The 13,776-nt window shown below is 43.9% G+C and overlaps 4 protein-coding genes across 4 annotated transcripts; 2 read left to right on the forward strand and 2 right to left on the reverse strand.

The window, feature by feature from the left end:
- Nucleotides 1-867: 867 nt before the first annotated feature.
- F4813DRAFT_387253 (transmembrane adaptor Erv26) lies at nt 868-1,708 on the reverse strand (the record flags this gene model as incomplete). The annotated part of the gene is made up of 3 exons (XM_049246534.1): nt 868-1,214; nt 1,296-1,529; nt 1,639-1,708. 3 exons carry the CDS (start codon nt 1,706-1,708, stop codon nt 868-870), a joined length of 651 nt encoding a protein of 216 aa, XP_049101725.1.
- Nucleotides 1,709-2,057: 349 nt separating this feature from the next.
- F4813DRAFT_351839 (S-adenosyl-L-methionine-dependent methyltransferase) lies at nt 2,058-3,472 on the forward strand. The gene is made up of 2 exons (XM_049242464.1): nt 2,058-2,325; nt 2,388-3,472. Exons 1-2 carry the CDS (start codon nt 2,303-2,305, stop codon nt 3,205-3,207), a joined length of 843 nt encoding a protein of 280 aa, XP_049101726.1. The 5' UTR covers nt 2,058-2,302; the 3' UTR covers nt 3,208-3,472.
- F4813DRAFT_351841 (WD40 repeat-like protein) lies at nt 3,473-9,434 on the reverse strand (the record flags this gene model as incomplete). Its single annotated transcript, XM_049242465.1, has 7 exons — nt 9,116-9,434; nt 8,609-9,056; nt 8,314-8,561; nt 8,132-8,256; nt 7,758-8,079; nt 6,055-7,701; nt 3,473-5,994 (listed from the first exon to the last, which is right to left on the reverse strand). Coding segments are annotated over exons 1-7 (5,284 nt in total), but the record flags the coding sequence as incomplete, so codon positions are not given.
- A 2,363-nt stretch (nt 9,435-11,797) lies between these two features.
- F4813DRAFT_323778 (uncharacterized protein) lies at nt 11,798-13,707 on the forward strand. The gene is made up of 4 exons (XM_049241043.1): nt 11,798-11,878; nt 11,989-12,144; nt 12,196-12,786; nt 12,860-13,707. The coding sequence occupies exons 2-4, from the start codon at nt 11,998-12,000 to the stop codon at nt 13,475-13,477; spliced, it is 1,356 nt and encodes a 451-aa protein (XP_049101728.1). The 5' UTR covers nt 11,798-11,878; nt 11,989-11,997; the 3' UTR covers nt 13,478-13,707.
- The last annotated feature ends 69 nt before the right edge of the window (nt 13,708-13,776 follow it).

Consider the following 13,776-nt stretch of genomic DNA (forward strand, 5'->3'; position numbering starts at 1 on the left):
GTTGCAATAGGCAAACGAATAAATATCTCTCTCATAGGCCAGTTTTTCGATGGAAACGTTCACCTGTATTGGAGACTTTTTGTCACATTCTCCTTAATACTACTAACTTTCCACGGCTTATAGTAATATTAAATATATCTATAAACAGTACTTGAGATTTTCAGTATCTTGAATACAGTCGTGTCTGTAGATAATATCATCACCTTTGCCGGGACTAGGCATCAGCTTTATCGGTGTATTTAAACGAATACTCCCCAGTCGGCGAAGAGTTGAATGTCGTGGTCTATGGGCTGGGGAATATGGAGCGTAGACGACGATCGTCTGCTGCTACACTCAATAACCTCACATCAGCAATGTCCTCGTATGTATGTTACAAATAGCAACGGCGCATTTATACATCACGAGGCCTAATATACCTGAAATTCAAGTTAGCAACCAAATACAGAAATTCCGATGTTTCAAAAATATGATTAAGAATATTTTTTTCAGGTAAACCCAATCGTTCACATCAAGGTCGAGTGACTCAAATACAATCTAGCATAATAAATTGGAGATGTCATCATGAAAATATCTTTCTCATATTTTTGAGGAAATAAACGTCAACTTACTAGTTGATCGACATCCCTCAGGACTTGGAGTATAATGTCTCGAAACAAGTCGGACTGGACACGTCTATATCTTCAATTGGAGAAGGTAGAGATGCCTACACTGGATGCATGCATATTTTCCGTTGGAGATGCCCTGATATCGTTAGCTTCCAACCGATAGGTATGGTACTGATAGATCACTTACCATTACTGCCTGTTCGACGGATCAAGAATTTACGTACACATTATTACCTACTTGATTCGTAACCCTACTATGGTCTCAGAAGCGGTCCTCTGGCTTCTTCCACCCTGCTAAACGAGTAACTTCTCCGATAGCCGACAGCACGTTATCAACAATAACTTTTACCATGCCCTGCCGCTTGCTCTTTCCGCCAACGTCGCGCGAGGGTTGTTCGGTACCGATTGTGGGCAAAACGTTATCGCTGGCAGACAGACTAACAAATAAGGCGAACGGGATGAGCCATACGCACAAGCCAAAGTACGAGGCGATCTCAGTGAAACTTGGTACATCCGGCCGGTCGTACATAGACGATAGGCGCGAGTATGACCGCTGCTGCGCCTCGGAGAAATGTTGGAACCAAAAGTAATGATTGACCAGTACCAGCACTGCCGCATAGTTAGTCACCCCCGGATCTAACCGACCTGACCTCGAATGGAACGAATGGAACGACAGGAGCATTAACATACCACACGAGGCGATGAACAAAGGGTCCGTCAACTTGACGAATGGGAAGCGTCGCATATTTCCGAGGTATATAACATGCGATGCAATCCCCATGAGGCTCAACCCCAAAGGGAATCCATCGACAAGCCAGAGTATGAGCTGAAGTCCGATGATAGAGTAGATGAGTTTAGTTAGAAGTCGTTTCGCGATGACGGTATGTTCCTCGACTAGTTCAGAGAGGTAGTAGAGGCCGGAAGCTATAGAGAAGAGTCTTGTGTTAAAAATCAGATAATATGAGATATTTTGGGAAGCTAGACTAGGAATATCTTTGTGATGAAGAATACGATGTCAAGAGCAAGAGCATACCTATAGCCAGCGTCAAAAAGCAAAAGCCCACGATGGAGCCGAGATACCCAACGAGAGGTAGAATCCACATTGTTCGTAGTAGCAACTATGAGAATATCATAGTATAACTAACTATCCGGTAAAGAGGGAAAGGAAGTTGGTTACTAGGTACTTAGGTAAGGACAAACAAACATGATGACGTTACGAAAGGCTATATCATGGCCTTTATGGGATTGGCCCGGGCGAACCGACGCGACCAAAGTTTGAGCTGAAGAATTGAAAGCGTGGCCTTCTTTACCTTAGGTACCTAACAACGGAAACGGCGATTTGATTTTCCATGTTGAGGTACCTACCTAGGTATGTAGAGACATGGTCTTACATACATATATACCTCTCATCCCTGCATATGATGTAAGCCATCTCTTGCATAACGATATCTCGCCTGATAAAAGATAAACGATAAAGGATAACGATAAGAATAGAGTCTGCCCCACAGAAAAGTTCGACGTCGGCGCATCACAAGCAATTCGTAAAATGCGACCCTAACCAATATCCTATTCCTACATTTTATACAAAGTAGCGCGATACTGAACTCTGAACCAGCACAACCTAATTGTCAAGCTTCAATATTTCTTTGCATACGGTACTCCTTTGTGGCCAATTACTACAGTAAACCGAGATCAACATGTCGCGGCCAGAGGACACACTGTACGTAAAACAGCCCCTCCCCCACCAAACAAGAATATCGTCACTCTGACCCGATTATCAAGGTCCGCCGACGTCCACTACAATGATTCCGAGGCACGCAAATACACAACGTCTTCCCGAATACAGAATATTCAGGCATCTATGACACATCGAGCTCTTGAGCTCCTCGATCTATCCTCGCCCTCTTTCATCCTCGATGTCGGCTGTGGAAGCGGTCTATCGGGCGAGATCCTCTCCTCGATACCCCCCGAGGAAGGCGGCCCACACGTATGGGTAGGCATGGATGTGTCGGCTTCTATGTTGGACGTCGCGCTACAGCGGGATGTGGAAGGCGATCTATTGCTAGCCGATATTGGGCAAGGGGTTCCCTTCCGAGCCGGCACGTTCGACGCAGCTATCAGCATCAGCGCGATACAATGGCTATGCAATGCTGAAAGAAGTGACGTATCGCCTGCGGGGCGCTTGTCGAGGTTCTTCAATGGTCTATACGCGAGCTTGAAGAGAGGCGGGCGAGCTGTGTGTCAATTCTACCCGAAGAACGACGAGCAGAAAAAGATGATCACGAGCGCGGCGGTAAGGGCTGGCTTCGGTGCTGGCTTATTAGAAGATGATCCGGAGACCAAGAACGTCAAGGTCTACCTGGTGCTCACAGTAGGTGGTGGTAACCTCGACGGGAATGGAGGCGACATCACTGGGGTAATTAAGGGCATGGAGGGCGTCGATGTGCTAGATTCAAGGCACGGTAGTCGTAATGGCAAGGGTGAGATCAAAAAAGGGAGCAAAGCATGGATTATCAAGAAGAAGGAACAGATGGAGCGAAAAGGAAAAGTTGTCAAGGCTACATCCAAGTACACGGGACGCAAGAGACGGGTTGCGTTTTAGGTTCGGAACGATATCCTCTGTGCATTGCGCGGCGTATCGGAGTTATATGGCCTTGGGTTGGCTAAGAATTAAAATCAATTTCCATCTGTATGGATCATTCCTAGTGCTTCTACAAGAACAGACTTCATGTTGATATTTACTTGATCGTTAGCTACTCCCTCTTCTATATTAGTCTAAACGATCTTCTTTTGGCAGGGAAGTTAATTCAAGCCCTTGTACTAATATTCTCCATAATATAAGTTAATACGACTTTAAAACTTCTAGAATCTTAAGGATAATTGAAAAGCCTAGCTCATATATAGGTATTATATTAGTATCTGCACATGAAATGTTGTATCAAATAGATGAAAGTGACATTCTCCATATTTACCCCTTTTTAACGAATAAAGCATATGCACCATAAAGCTACTCTACTTCTGTGACTCTAGCGCCCCCCTGCTCGACCTGCGAAGATCCTTTATGCTGCTTCGCCAGAGGGGTGTTTTCGAGGTCAATTTTGATAAATTTGACAGAGCCAGGTTTAAGCCCCAGAACGATCGTCCCTCCCTGTACTACTATTTCGTGATATTCTGCACGATACGATTCAGGAAGCCACAAAAGTCTGTCGCCTCCTTGAAACACCCATTCATCGCCGACATAAAGGCAATCGAAATCTTTAGCAGTAGATGGGAGTGGCAGGCAACCGCGCTTGCCAGCTAAGCATTTGTCATCTTTAGTGAAAGACAAATCATCGTCGGGTAGAAGGGAAGGGAGTTCTGTCACTTCATTTGCTGTAGTGTCCCATAATATAGAATTCTTCACACCTTTTCGGAGAAGAATCTTTCCATCTCGTGCTATCGTAATTGGCGTAACATGATAATCCACCTGTAAAATATGCACCGGATCACCTTTAGCTGTGTCCCACAAGGTAACCGTACTTTCATTATTCCAAATTATCCATCTGGCCATCAATATGGTCGATATGGCTATACGAGTACTGTCTGGCGAGAATAATAGTTTTGTATATTTGTCGTTTTCGCTTAATGGTAGCCTCGCACGTACTTCCTGCGTGTCTATCTGGAGCAAATGGACATGATTTCCTTTTCCCGTTGGACGGAAGGCCACCAATGTACCGTCTGGCGACAATCTAGGCTGCTCATAATCATCATAACTGTATTCTACGGAATAGGAAAAGTCGTGCATTTCCAGGATACGTAAGTGTAAGCGCGGGATCACACGTCCTCCAGGTCCATAAATCGATGAAAGTGAACTAGAGCCATCATGCGTGGTCCATAATAGAATCTTATTTTTTTCCGAAAATTGTACTTCTTTAGGATAACACTCACTTTCGGTTTTGAAATTTGTGCGCTCTTCCCAGGTGCCGATTTCCAGAATTTGTATTACATCAAATGAAAACAAGGCAGCAATTTCACCATAGGGTGAAAAATAAATGCCTCGAGCGTTATCCAAATGCCTAAGCAGACTGCATGTTGCAATATCCCATATCCGGACGGTTTCTTCGAGATAGGAGGCAGCAAATTTGCCGTCGGGAGAACATTGTAACTCGTGTGGTATTTCCATTTTGATTTTGAACTTGTCCAAGTCCCATAATGTGGTCTTTTTGTAGGATGTCACCATGGCAATATTACTATTGCGAGGGATTGTAACCGCTGTATCATCGAATTCATCTTGAGAGACTTTAGCTTCGTCGTCCAAAGTAATGTCCCATAACCTGACGGTGGCGTCAAATAATACCATCGCTAAGGTTTTTCCATCAGGAAAGAACGCCATATCACACACCCAGGATTTATCGTAAGTGGTTAGTTTGCGAATTCTTTCTCCTGAAACCGGATTGTAAAGGTATATCGTCCCGGGACGGCAGCCGATCGCAAGAATGTCCCCATCGGGCGAGAATACAACTGAATCTGGGGATTCCTTGTGTAATATATGGATAGGCGTAAGCCATGATTTGGTGTTGTGTATCTCAACTAGTCTACCAGATATTACTGACGCTATTGTAACCCCATCGGCGGAGAATGCAATTGATCTGATATCACCCGAATAATTGAACTCGGCCGCTAACTTCTTTGTTCTTATATCCCATACTTGCATGCCTCTCACGTCTTTATTACCCCAATCACTATACACTGCTGCCACCAAGTTACCATCAGGCGAAATCGCAACTTCCGGATATTTATTGGCAAACTTCTTCGCAAAGACTGGTTTCCGTGTTGATACATCCCATACATACGTCTGTTCATACGATGCCGAGGCCAGTATTTTGCTATTAGGCCATAGAGAAAAGGCCACACTAGAGACATATTTCTCATGACCTAATAGATCTGAGGTTTCGCTCGTCCGCACGTCGTATAATCGAATTGTGCCACGGTCCAATCCCAAAGCAATAGTTTGTCCATCTGATGAAATTGAAATTGCACGAATCCGGTCATCAGGCAAGAAATCAATATTGGCAACTTCAATGCCTGTAGCAGCTTCCCAAAGTCGGGTCACATATCCCGACAGCGTGATAATTGTTTTGCCATCCGGGGAGATCACAACCGACGTAACAATAGCGTCGTGTCTAATAGCCAGTAATTCACCACTCCAAGCTGCGTCTACAGTGGGAAGGTGTGTAACCCACTCAGTGAGTGGCTTCAAGAATAAACGCCGTATGATACTGGTAGATGGACTGAACAAAACTGGAGAATAATACACCTGAAGAGGGGCTTCTTGAATGATGCGTATATTAAATGAAGTAAACCGGTATGCGTCGTGGAGGAAGTCAGATAGTTCTTTGCTTTTTGATGTCTGAAATAATTAATATTTATGAAGATCATAATGAATAGGAGATTTGGGTTATTTACTCACATTGATCAATGTCTTTAGATGATTAATTGTGTGAATAGCGCTTCTAACCTCTCCGATCAAAGTGAGTGTTTCAAGCCAGTTCAGAATGTGCTTCTCCAAAAACTTGTGAATTCTCCCATCATCGACTAATACGTCCTCTGGTAGCTGAGTTTCCCCGATTTGTAGGAGATGATTAACCCAGTACTTGCAGGCGTATTGCAGATGTGGTTTGATAGACTTCTGTACCGAATCCGGTGGAATTTCGATAGAAAGAATGCCCGGTTTTCGAAGGTCACACATATCCATATGGAGGTGTTGCGACATAATTTCGAGACATCTTTCGAATAAGTGGAAATGCACTGTGGATGGTTCAACGAAAAAGCCGGTTCTCTCGCATCTCTGTTTGTCTAAGAGGAATTCGCGGAATGAGAGGTGTACTAGGCTTATTGGCAATTCATGCTTCTTTGGGATATCGACGATAGAACGTATACTTTGTAGACATTCTTCTATTCTGGATACCGGTTTTTTCGACATCGTAAACTCGGCCAGCGAATCGATTGGCAAGGGCCTGGATAGTGTCACGATTAATCGCAGAATCTCCTTCAGTAAAAACTCTCCTTGCTTTTCAGCTTCGCTCCAGCCTCGGGTATAAGAATCTAAGACTGCACAGTATATGCTGTCCAAGTTGGACTCTGGGGACTCCTTGTTGGGGTTCCCTTCAAGAAGGTTACGTAACCTCCCCTCTGCTATATCTGGATCATTGACGCTCAAGAATCTGCATGCAGTTGCTGCGTAGATAAATAGTCCGCCAGTTTTTTCAATAAGCTTGCGGAAATCTTGTGGACTAAGCCGGTATGAACTGACCCCATTATTTTTCCAATTATTATAAAGATTGCTCTTAAGGAAAATTGTTATGTCATCGCGGAGGTTATCCAGTATAACTTTTGGGAGCTCAAATTCTTCATAAGATTCCTTTAGTGATTTAAAGGCGGCATAGATGTGAGTTTCGTTCCTACTAGTTATGAGGACCCGGACTTGAATCCCAGATAGTTTTGTAACCTGTCCTAGCGAATGGACAATGTCTTGAACGTTCCTTTTCATGGTTCCGGTTTCTTTATGCCGGCACTCATCTAGGGCATCGATGATAAATACGAGGCGTGTTTTGGAAGACGAATATTCTTGAATTGTTTTCAGAGGTTTCAGGATCAACTCTTCCCATTGTGTTTTTATGTCTCGCACACCTATGTTAGGACTCGCATGCTGCTTAATGGCATCGGCTATCTCACTTTCTAGGCCGAGAGGCCTATAGGCTAATTGGTGTGCAAGGGTTGTGAATAGAACCCCCGAATGGTTCCTATTACTGTCGTCTTGCTTGAAGAAGAAAGTAGCACCGAGAGATATGTTGTTGGGGAGCTGTGAGTCATTGCTAAAGGAGGTCTTCTTACTCAAACATTCAGCAACCGTTTGAGCAATAGTGGATTTACCCGTGCCAGCCATGCCATGAAGCCATAAAATTGGCTTTGTAGAGTTCTCGATCCAGTTTTGCAGGCGGCTCAAGATCTCTAACCGAGTGCCTGGCATGCAGGATTGTCGACCTGCTTCTGATGATTCAAACGCTGCAGAATGAGCGACAGGAAGATGGCCAAGATGTGAAGCTTGTTCAATTTCCTAACAAGTGAGGATTAGTATACAATAAAACGATATTAGTGGAGATTTGGCCGTACCTTTATGCTCTCTATAGCCCTGTTGAAACTCTCCAAGAGCTGTTTACTCTTAGTCAGAAAATCCTGAAGCTTCTCATCTATCATGCTAGTTTTATGGGCAGATAGGACTTCTATATCTCCTCTGATTTCTTCCTCTGTGGCCTTAAACTGGTTAGCAGTTCCTTTCCAGTCATTCTTGACCTTGAGATCTGCCCAGTATCTACCGAGAGAGGAGAGGCTATAGTGTGCGAGAACTGAAATCTGGTATTTGTAGACGTTGTAGTAAAATTCTACAATCTTCGATTGGAGAGAAAGAACGGCGTTATAATAATTTTCCGGGGGGCTAGATGGAAGCATTAGGACGTATTTAATACTTGATAGGAAGATGTTCTTACTTCGAGTTGGTAGAAGTTGGCTGTAAAAAGTCGTCCGCTATGAGTTTGCAGCGGATCAAAAGGGGCAATATGCATTCAAACCCTTCTACGGCATATTTGTCCTGTTGCAGCATCGTATTTAAGAACTGAAATATTTAGTTTAGTTCACAGCCTGGGGAACTCATATGTCGGCCTTGACTTACAGGAAAAACGAACATAACACCAGCCCAACCTAGTGCGGCAAAGGGTTCTGATGAAATGGCGGCTGCCACGACATCTTTGGTAGAAACAATGAACCCTATCGTCTTCTGAAGTTGATCGCGAATAACTAAATCCTCCCCTCGCACTTGGAAGACTAGCCTCTGCTTTTGGGTCGCATCCAGCTTTTCTTGGGCGAGCTTTTGGACCTGTTCTTGCCAGTTTCTATCACCAGGTCTTGTCTCGTTACTGTCTAAGCTAAGTTAATATAACCCTCTTTACGCAGCAATATGAACGCACTTGCTTGTCCTAAATGACCTTCCTCTAGTAAAAATGCATCGTAAGCTTCCAAAAGCTTCGGGTCCTTTTCCTCAAACATTTTATACGCCGCTGCCCAAAGCTGGTCCGGGCCTAGAAGCTCTTCGGAACTACTTTTACCCGGGCTGTCGGTAGGCGTTTCTATCCTGACCTCACTATCTATGTCAACAGCAGGGCTAGACTGTGACATATCCGATGGGTTACCGTTATTAGGTTTTATCGGGTCCGTTATACTGCGGGAAGGCTCGCTCGGTGTTACATCTCTACGAATTGTATAGTCGGACGATATGCGTGGCGAATTAGTTGATTCATCATTCGCGTGTCTTGCGGCTACGAGGGGCGGGATTGGATGACTTGCGGACTGGATCGTCGTTGTACCGAGCCGGGAGGTTGAGATTTCGGGGGTTGGGCTTTCCGTCCGAGATGATGTCTTCGTGGTCACTACAGTTAGATAAACACTGCCAAAGACACATACTCATAGACACCTACTTGGGAGTATTCGGGCTTTTCTTTGCCTCTAAAATAATTCTTGATGCTCTTGACATGATCTTTGGCCTTTTTAGCCTTGCGCTCAAGCCAGTTTTTTTGGCCCATCGTAGGTTCCATTATGGATCACGAATAACTACCCGAAGTGAGGTTTAAGCTGTGAAATGAATTCAATTAGAGAATGTTGTAAGATTTGTATGTGGACCGAATCAATGATTTCTATTAAGAAGGCCAGAAGGAGTAAACACATTAGGCATCGATAACCCCGCACGAGATTCCCTTCATCTTTTTGCATCGGAAAACACCAGGTTACACAACGCGGAACGCTCCTATTCGTGAGCTTATGGTCGAATAATATGATAATCCGGCGGATAATAGGCATCACTAAGTATAAATATAGTGATAAGCCATCTAGATTTAGTGGACGCGGCACTATCCGAGCGCGTGGCTGGCTGATACAGTGCCAGTAAGTCTAAAGACGTATAAAGTATGGTGTTAAGCATCTGAACACATCAATATCATAAGGCGTGTAAGATATGGCTTCAAGCGCGAGGGCATGCTCGTTTGGTGAGATTGATTTAAAAATCGTTTCATTGTAGTATTTGCTTAGGAGTATGCTAACTTAAAGAACTAGAATTCCTCTGGATAGCAAAATTGCTGGTTGGTTTTACGTAGAAACGACGCAGTAATAGCGCCCTAGGTATCTTAGCAAAAGATAATATGCCATTTCAACATCGAATTCACCAGCTGCTACCGGTTAATTCTATCCACAATAAATTTATATTTGGTCGACGTACAATAATGTAGACATGTCACGATGTAAAGGCTATAGTTACTAGGTACTTAAAGTTAATACAGGTACCAAGCTGGCCAATCTACATCTTAAGTAATCGTCTTCATGGCCTCTAATAATGTCGTTAAGAAATAGAAATAGAATTCTGCTGGAGCACGAAGAACTTTGCAGCTAAATGAGATTGAACATCTAATATAACTTTGAGATCTTTATGCTAGCTGTCTCGGTGGTCCAGAGATCAAGCGATAGAAGGGGGAAACACGGGTACAAGGTCATATATTAGTGACTCAAGACGAATATGGTAAGACGAGAGGAAACCTGGCGGTATGCTTTGTGTTATGCAAGCTTTTGGTGTAAAATAAACGTCTTATTCCACCTGGATATATCTAGGTACCTGATCACCCACTTCCGGTCATGGTTACCTAAGTATAAGGTAGAGATGACTGAAACTACTAAGTATCTTTATTAGACAATGAAGACTAGCAAATAGCCAAGGTTGTGTGTTTTCATCGTTTATTTAAGCATCTTCGCGGATTAATTCTCTATAGACCGGAACGATAAACGGCCAAGCTCTTAAAATACTTAATATAAAACATAGAAGTTGCCCTACTATATTAGGTACTATCTGATATGCTAGTCTCGAATTAGCCTCATGTTAGATGACTATGCATATTATAGTAGACAAAATAAATCTTAAGCAGTTGAAAGTAGTCATAATTACCCAATTTGGTTTATAGTTGACTTGTTGTCTAATCATGTGTTAGAATAATACCTTTGATTGATGTCATACATAGAGTAAATTTCAGGATGGTCGAACTGAATTATTAACGCATAGCTCTTTATCCCTTTTCGAGTGTTTTGTGCTCCTCTTATATACCTAATCCTAGTAGATCTACCCGTAATCTACTTATCCTTTGACAAAATGGTGGAATTGTCCGGAAAGGCCTACATGCAGCTGGAATCAAATCCTTCTCGAAATAAGGCTCTCATGCAGTAGCAGTACACAAACTCCGATCATCATCTCAAATGATAGATTAATTGTAGTATTGATCAGACAATGCTCTATGATGGTGGTGTTCGGGTGCATCAATGAGCTACAGCCAGGGACTAGATGAACTTGCACAACAATATTGGAAAAGCGCAAACATATTAACTGGGATTTCTTTGGATAATTGGTTGCCAAAATATCTTTGCTGACGATTGCTTTTTAGGGAGGTACTCAATTAGCTTATCCATTGTTCTCTTATTTCAGGCAATTTTACTTTAACTTACCTTGGTGCATGTTAAGATGTGCAATATTAAGAATCATCGTGTAGTGTATAATTAAGAGGTACCTATGCACCTTAAGTACTTAAAGTATTATGTAGTTGTGTTAGGTAGGTACCTAAGGCATGCAGGTGGCAACCTCATGTTGTGCACTTACACGTACTATGTTAGTTATCATTCGGTACAGGGTAGCACCGGTAATTTTGTTGTCCGGGCTACTTACCTCCGGACTACTCACCTCCGGACTACTCACCTCCGGACTACATCCCCGGGGCATCCTCCGTAATCATTTCTCTACCCAATCACATTTGCGTGCATGTAACTTACCTGCCTATATGGAAGTACATTTTTTTGAACTGCACAAGATAATCTCCATGCCAGATGGCAGTCTAACATTTCCAGTTTGGCATCTCCAATATCCCCAACAACCAACTTTCTCCTTCCTACTTTATTATTTGTTTCACAACCTTGCCTCAGGATTAACCTTCAACCACCTTTTTGTATTGCATCTTAGCATTCACATTGGTCCTTCCTGAGTTGGATTGTCAACACGCACCTCCCCCGTGGCGTCTTTCTTAGTCATCGTTGCCTTATAACTATAGGTCTTTACCAGGTAAGCACCGAACTTGGACAGGTCTGTAAATACAACCACTGTTGTTACCTCTTCCTTTAATCACCTTACATCCTAACACATTTACCTGCCAAAGGTACATACCATCCATAGATGCCCACCCCGCCTATACTTGGCGATTCAATATTTCCATCCTCATATCTCTACAGTCAATTACGAAGGACTGATCGCTGATATATTTTACAGACCGCCAATATGGCTTCTCTCGTCCTCGAGTTTGTTGATGTCCTATTGAGCGCTGTCCAACTTGGAGATTCGGAGAAAGGTATGCTTTCAAGCTACTTTCAGAAGCATGCTGAGCATGCCAATGGAAATAAGTTAGCAGCGCAAGCTTTGGAAGTAGTAAGTATTTTCGCATGGCACATAAATCTCGATACATCCTAACTTGTCAAGGTCCTCACGTCTCTTGAATCGAATCCGGCTATTACCGGTCTTCATCGAGAGGTTCTTCAGAACTTGGTCTGTCTCCTCCAGAGTGAGGCTACTGGTACCCAGGAGAAGCAGCCGACTTCGACCCATCACGCTTTAAAGCCCATGGATACTAAGACTTCCACTAGTCTCAAATCTGTCCATGATGGAGCTATCTGTCTCAATCGTGGGGCTTCTTTCAGTCATGGGTCTTCTTCCATGAATAGAGTTGTCGGAACCCATAAGGAATACAGCTTGAAACACTCCATTTACCAGGATGGTGATAGTTTCTCCCAGCATGGTTCCTCATCGTCAGCAACCAGTAGTGCAAGACTGGTATCTGACGGAGTCTTCGATACCGCGATTAATCCGACTCTTACGAAATTTGCAGACGACACAGTGACTCGCGGTATTCAGCATACGGAGTTGGAGAACCCTGAACCCACTTCTCTTAGACCTGTCGACCTTATCAACGTCCCCACCAAGAGGGTATCCGGTTCAGCCGCATCTCCTCTTTTCATCACAACTGACGACTCCGGACTTCTTGTCCGCAGCGGGGAATACGGGAGGTCAAATGTACGTTTATCTTTATCCTTCTCTTCTTCTATGGTTAAGTGTCACGATATGAACTAACTTGAGAATCCCACAGCGTAGGATGTTACCCCACGAATGGCGAGAGCCTATTCCTCTTGGAAAGTTGCAAGGCACAAAGGAATTGCAAGCTATTGAGGCCGCCGAGGAGCAACTCCGTGTCTCTGGAAATTCTGGGGTTCAATCCGACAATGAGATCGTCGAGGATTTTGTTCAGCAGCTTACTAAGTACAACACGGAGGACTCGTGGGTTGGCGAATCCCCTAATGCGAAGCAAGGTAAAGCCACCGACTATAACCACTGGGGTAGCTATCAACCGGAAAACTCAAGATATGCTTCCCAACGCCGAGAGCCGCGTCGTAGCGGGGGAGATTCTACTAGAGCAGAACAGCCGACACAGAACAGCAAAGGTGCTCCCCAACTCGAGAGCCAGGGCGGTTGTCGTACCCCTCCGCGTCGTCGCTATATGGGTAGGCTGAGGTCCGATTCAGTCTTCGGCTGGGGTCCGGGAAGTGAAGAGAATAATACTTCCTTTAGGAAGTGGAAAGATACTGTTAAAGTCAGAGGCTCCCCGACACCATCAGAGTCTGTCTCCCAGCATGCTGTGAGCTGGACATCCGATTTAGCGGAGAACCTGCGAAATCATCCACCGAAGCTTACAGGGGATATCTGGTGAATTGCCATCCAAACAAATTCGCCAACTTAATTGGGCGCTGCTCTCGATCGAATTCTCGCTGTCAAACAGCATCTGACGTAGGGATTGATTCGATGCTTCCTGATGGTCTATACGCATCCGTGTTTTTCATTTTTACACTGTTTCATGACATTTGGCAAGGCGGTCTCTTTACAATGGATTGCCAACCAAGCTTGATAATTGCCACGATGAATTGTTGAGTTTGAATGAAGGTTAAGGAATGGTCTATTAATAGTTACAGTCATGCATGACTAATACGTTGTCTATGCCGAGACTATGGA

This window comes from Daldinia decipiens (genome assembly GCF_022478715.1).
Source record: "Daldinia decipiens strain CBS 113046 unplaced genomic scaffold F4813scaffold_8, whole genome shotgun sequence".
NCBI lineage: Eukaryota > Fungi > Ascomycota > Sordariomycetes > Xylariales > Hypoxylaceae > Daldinia > Daldinia decipiens.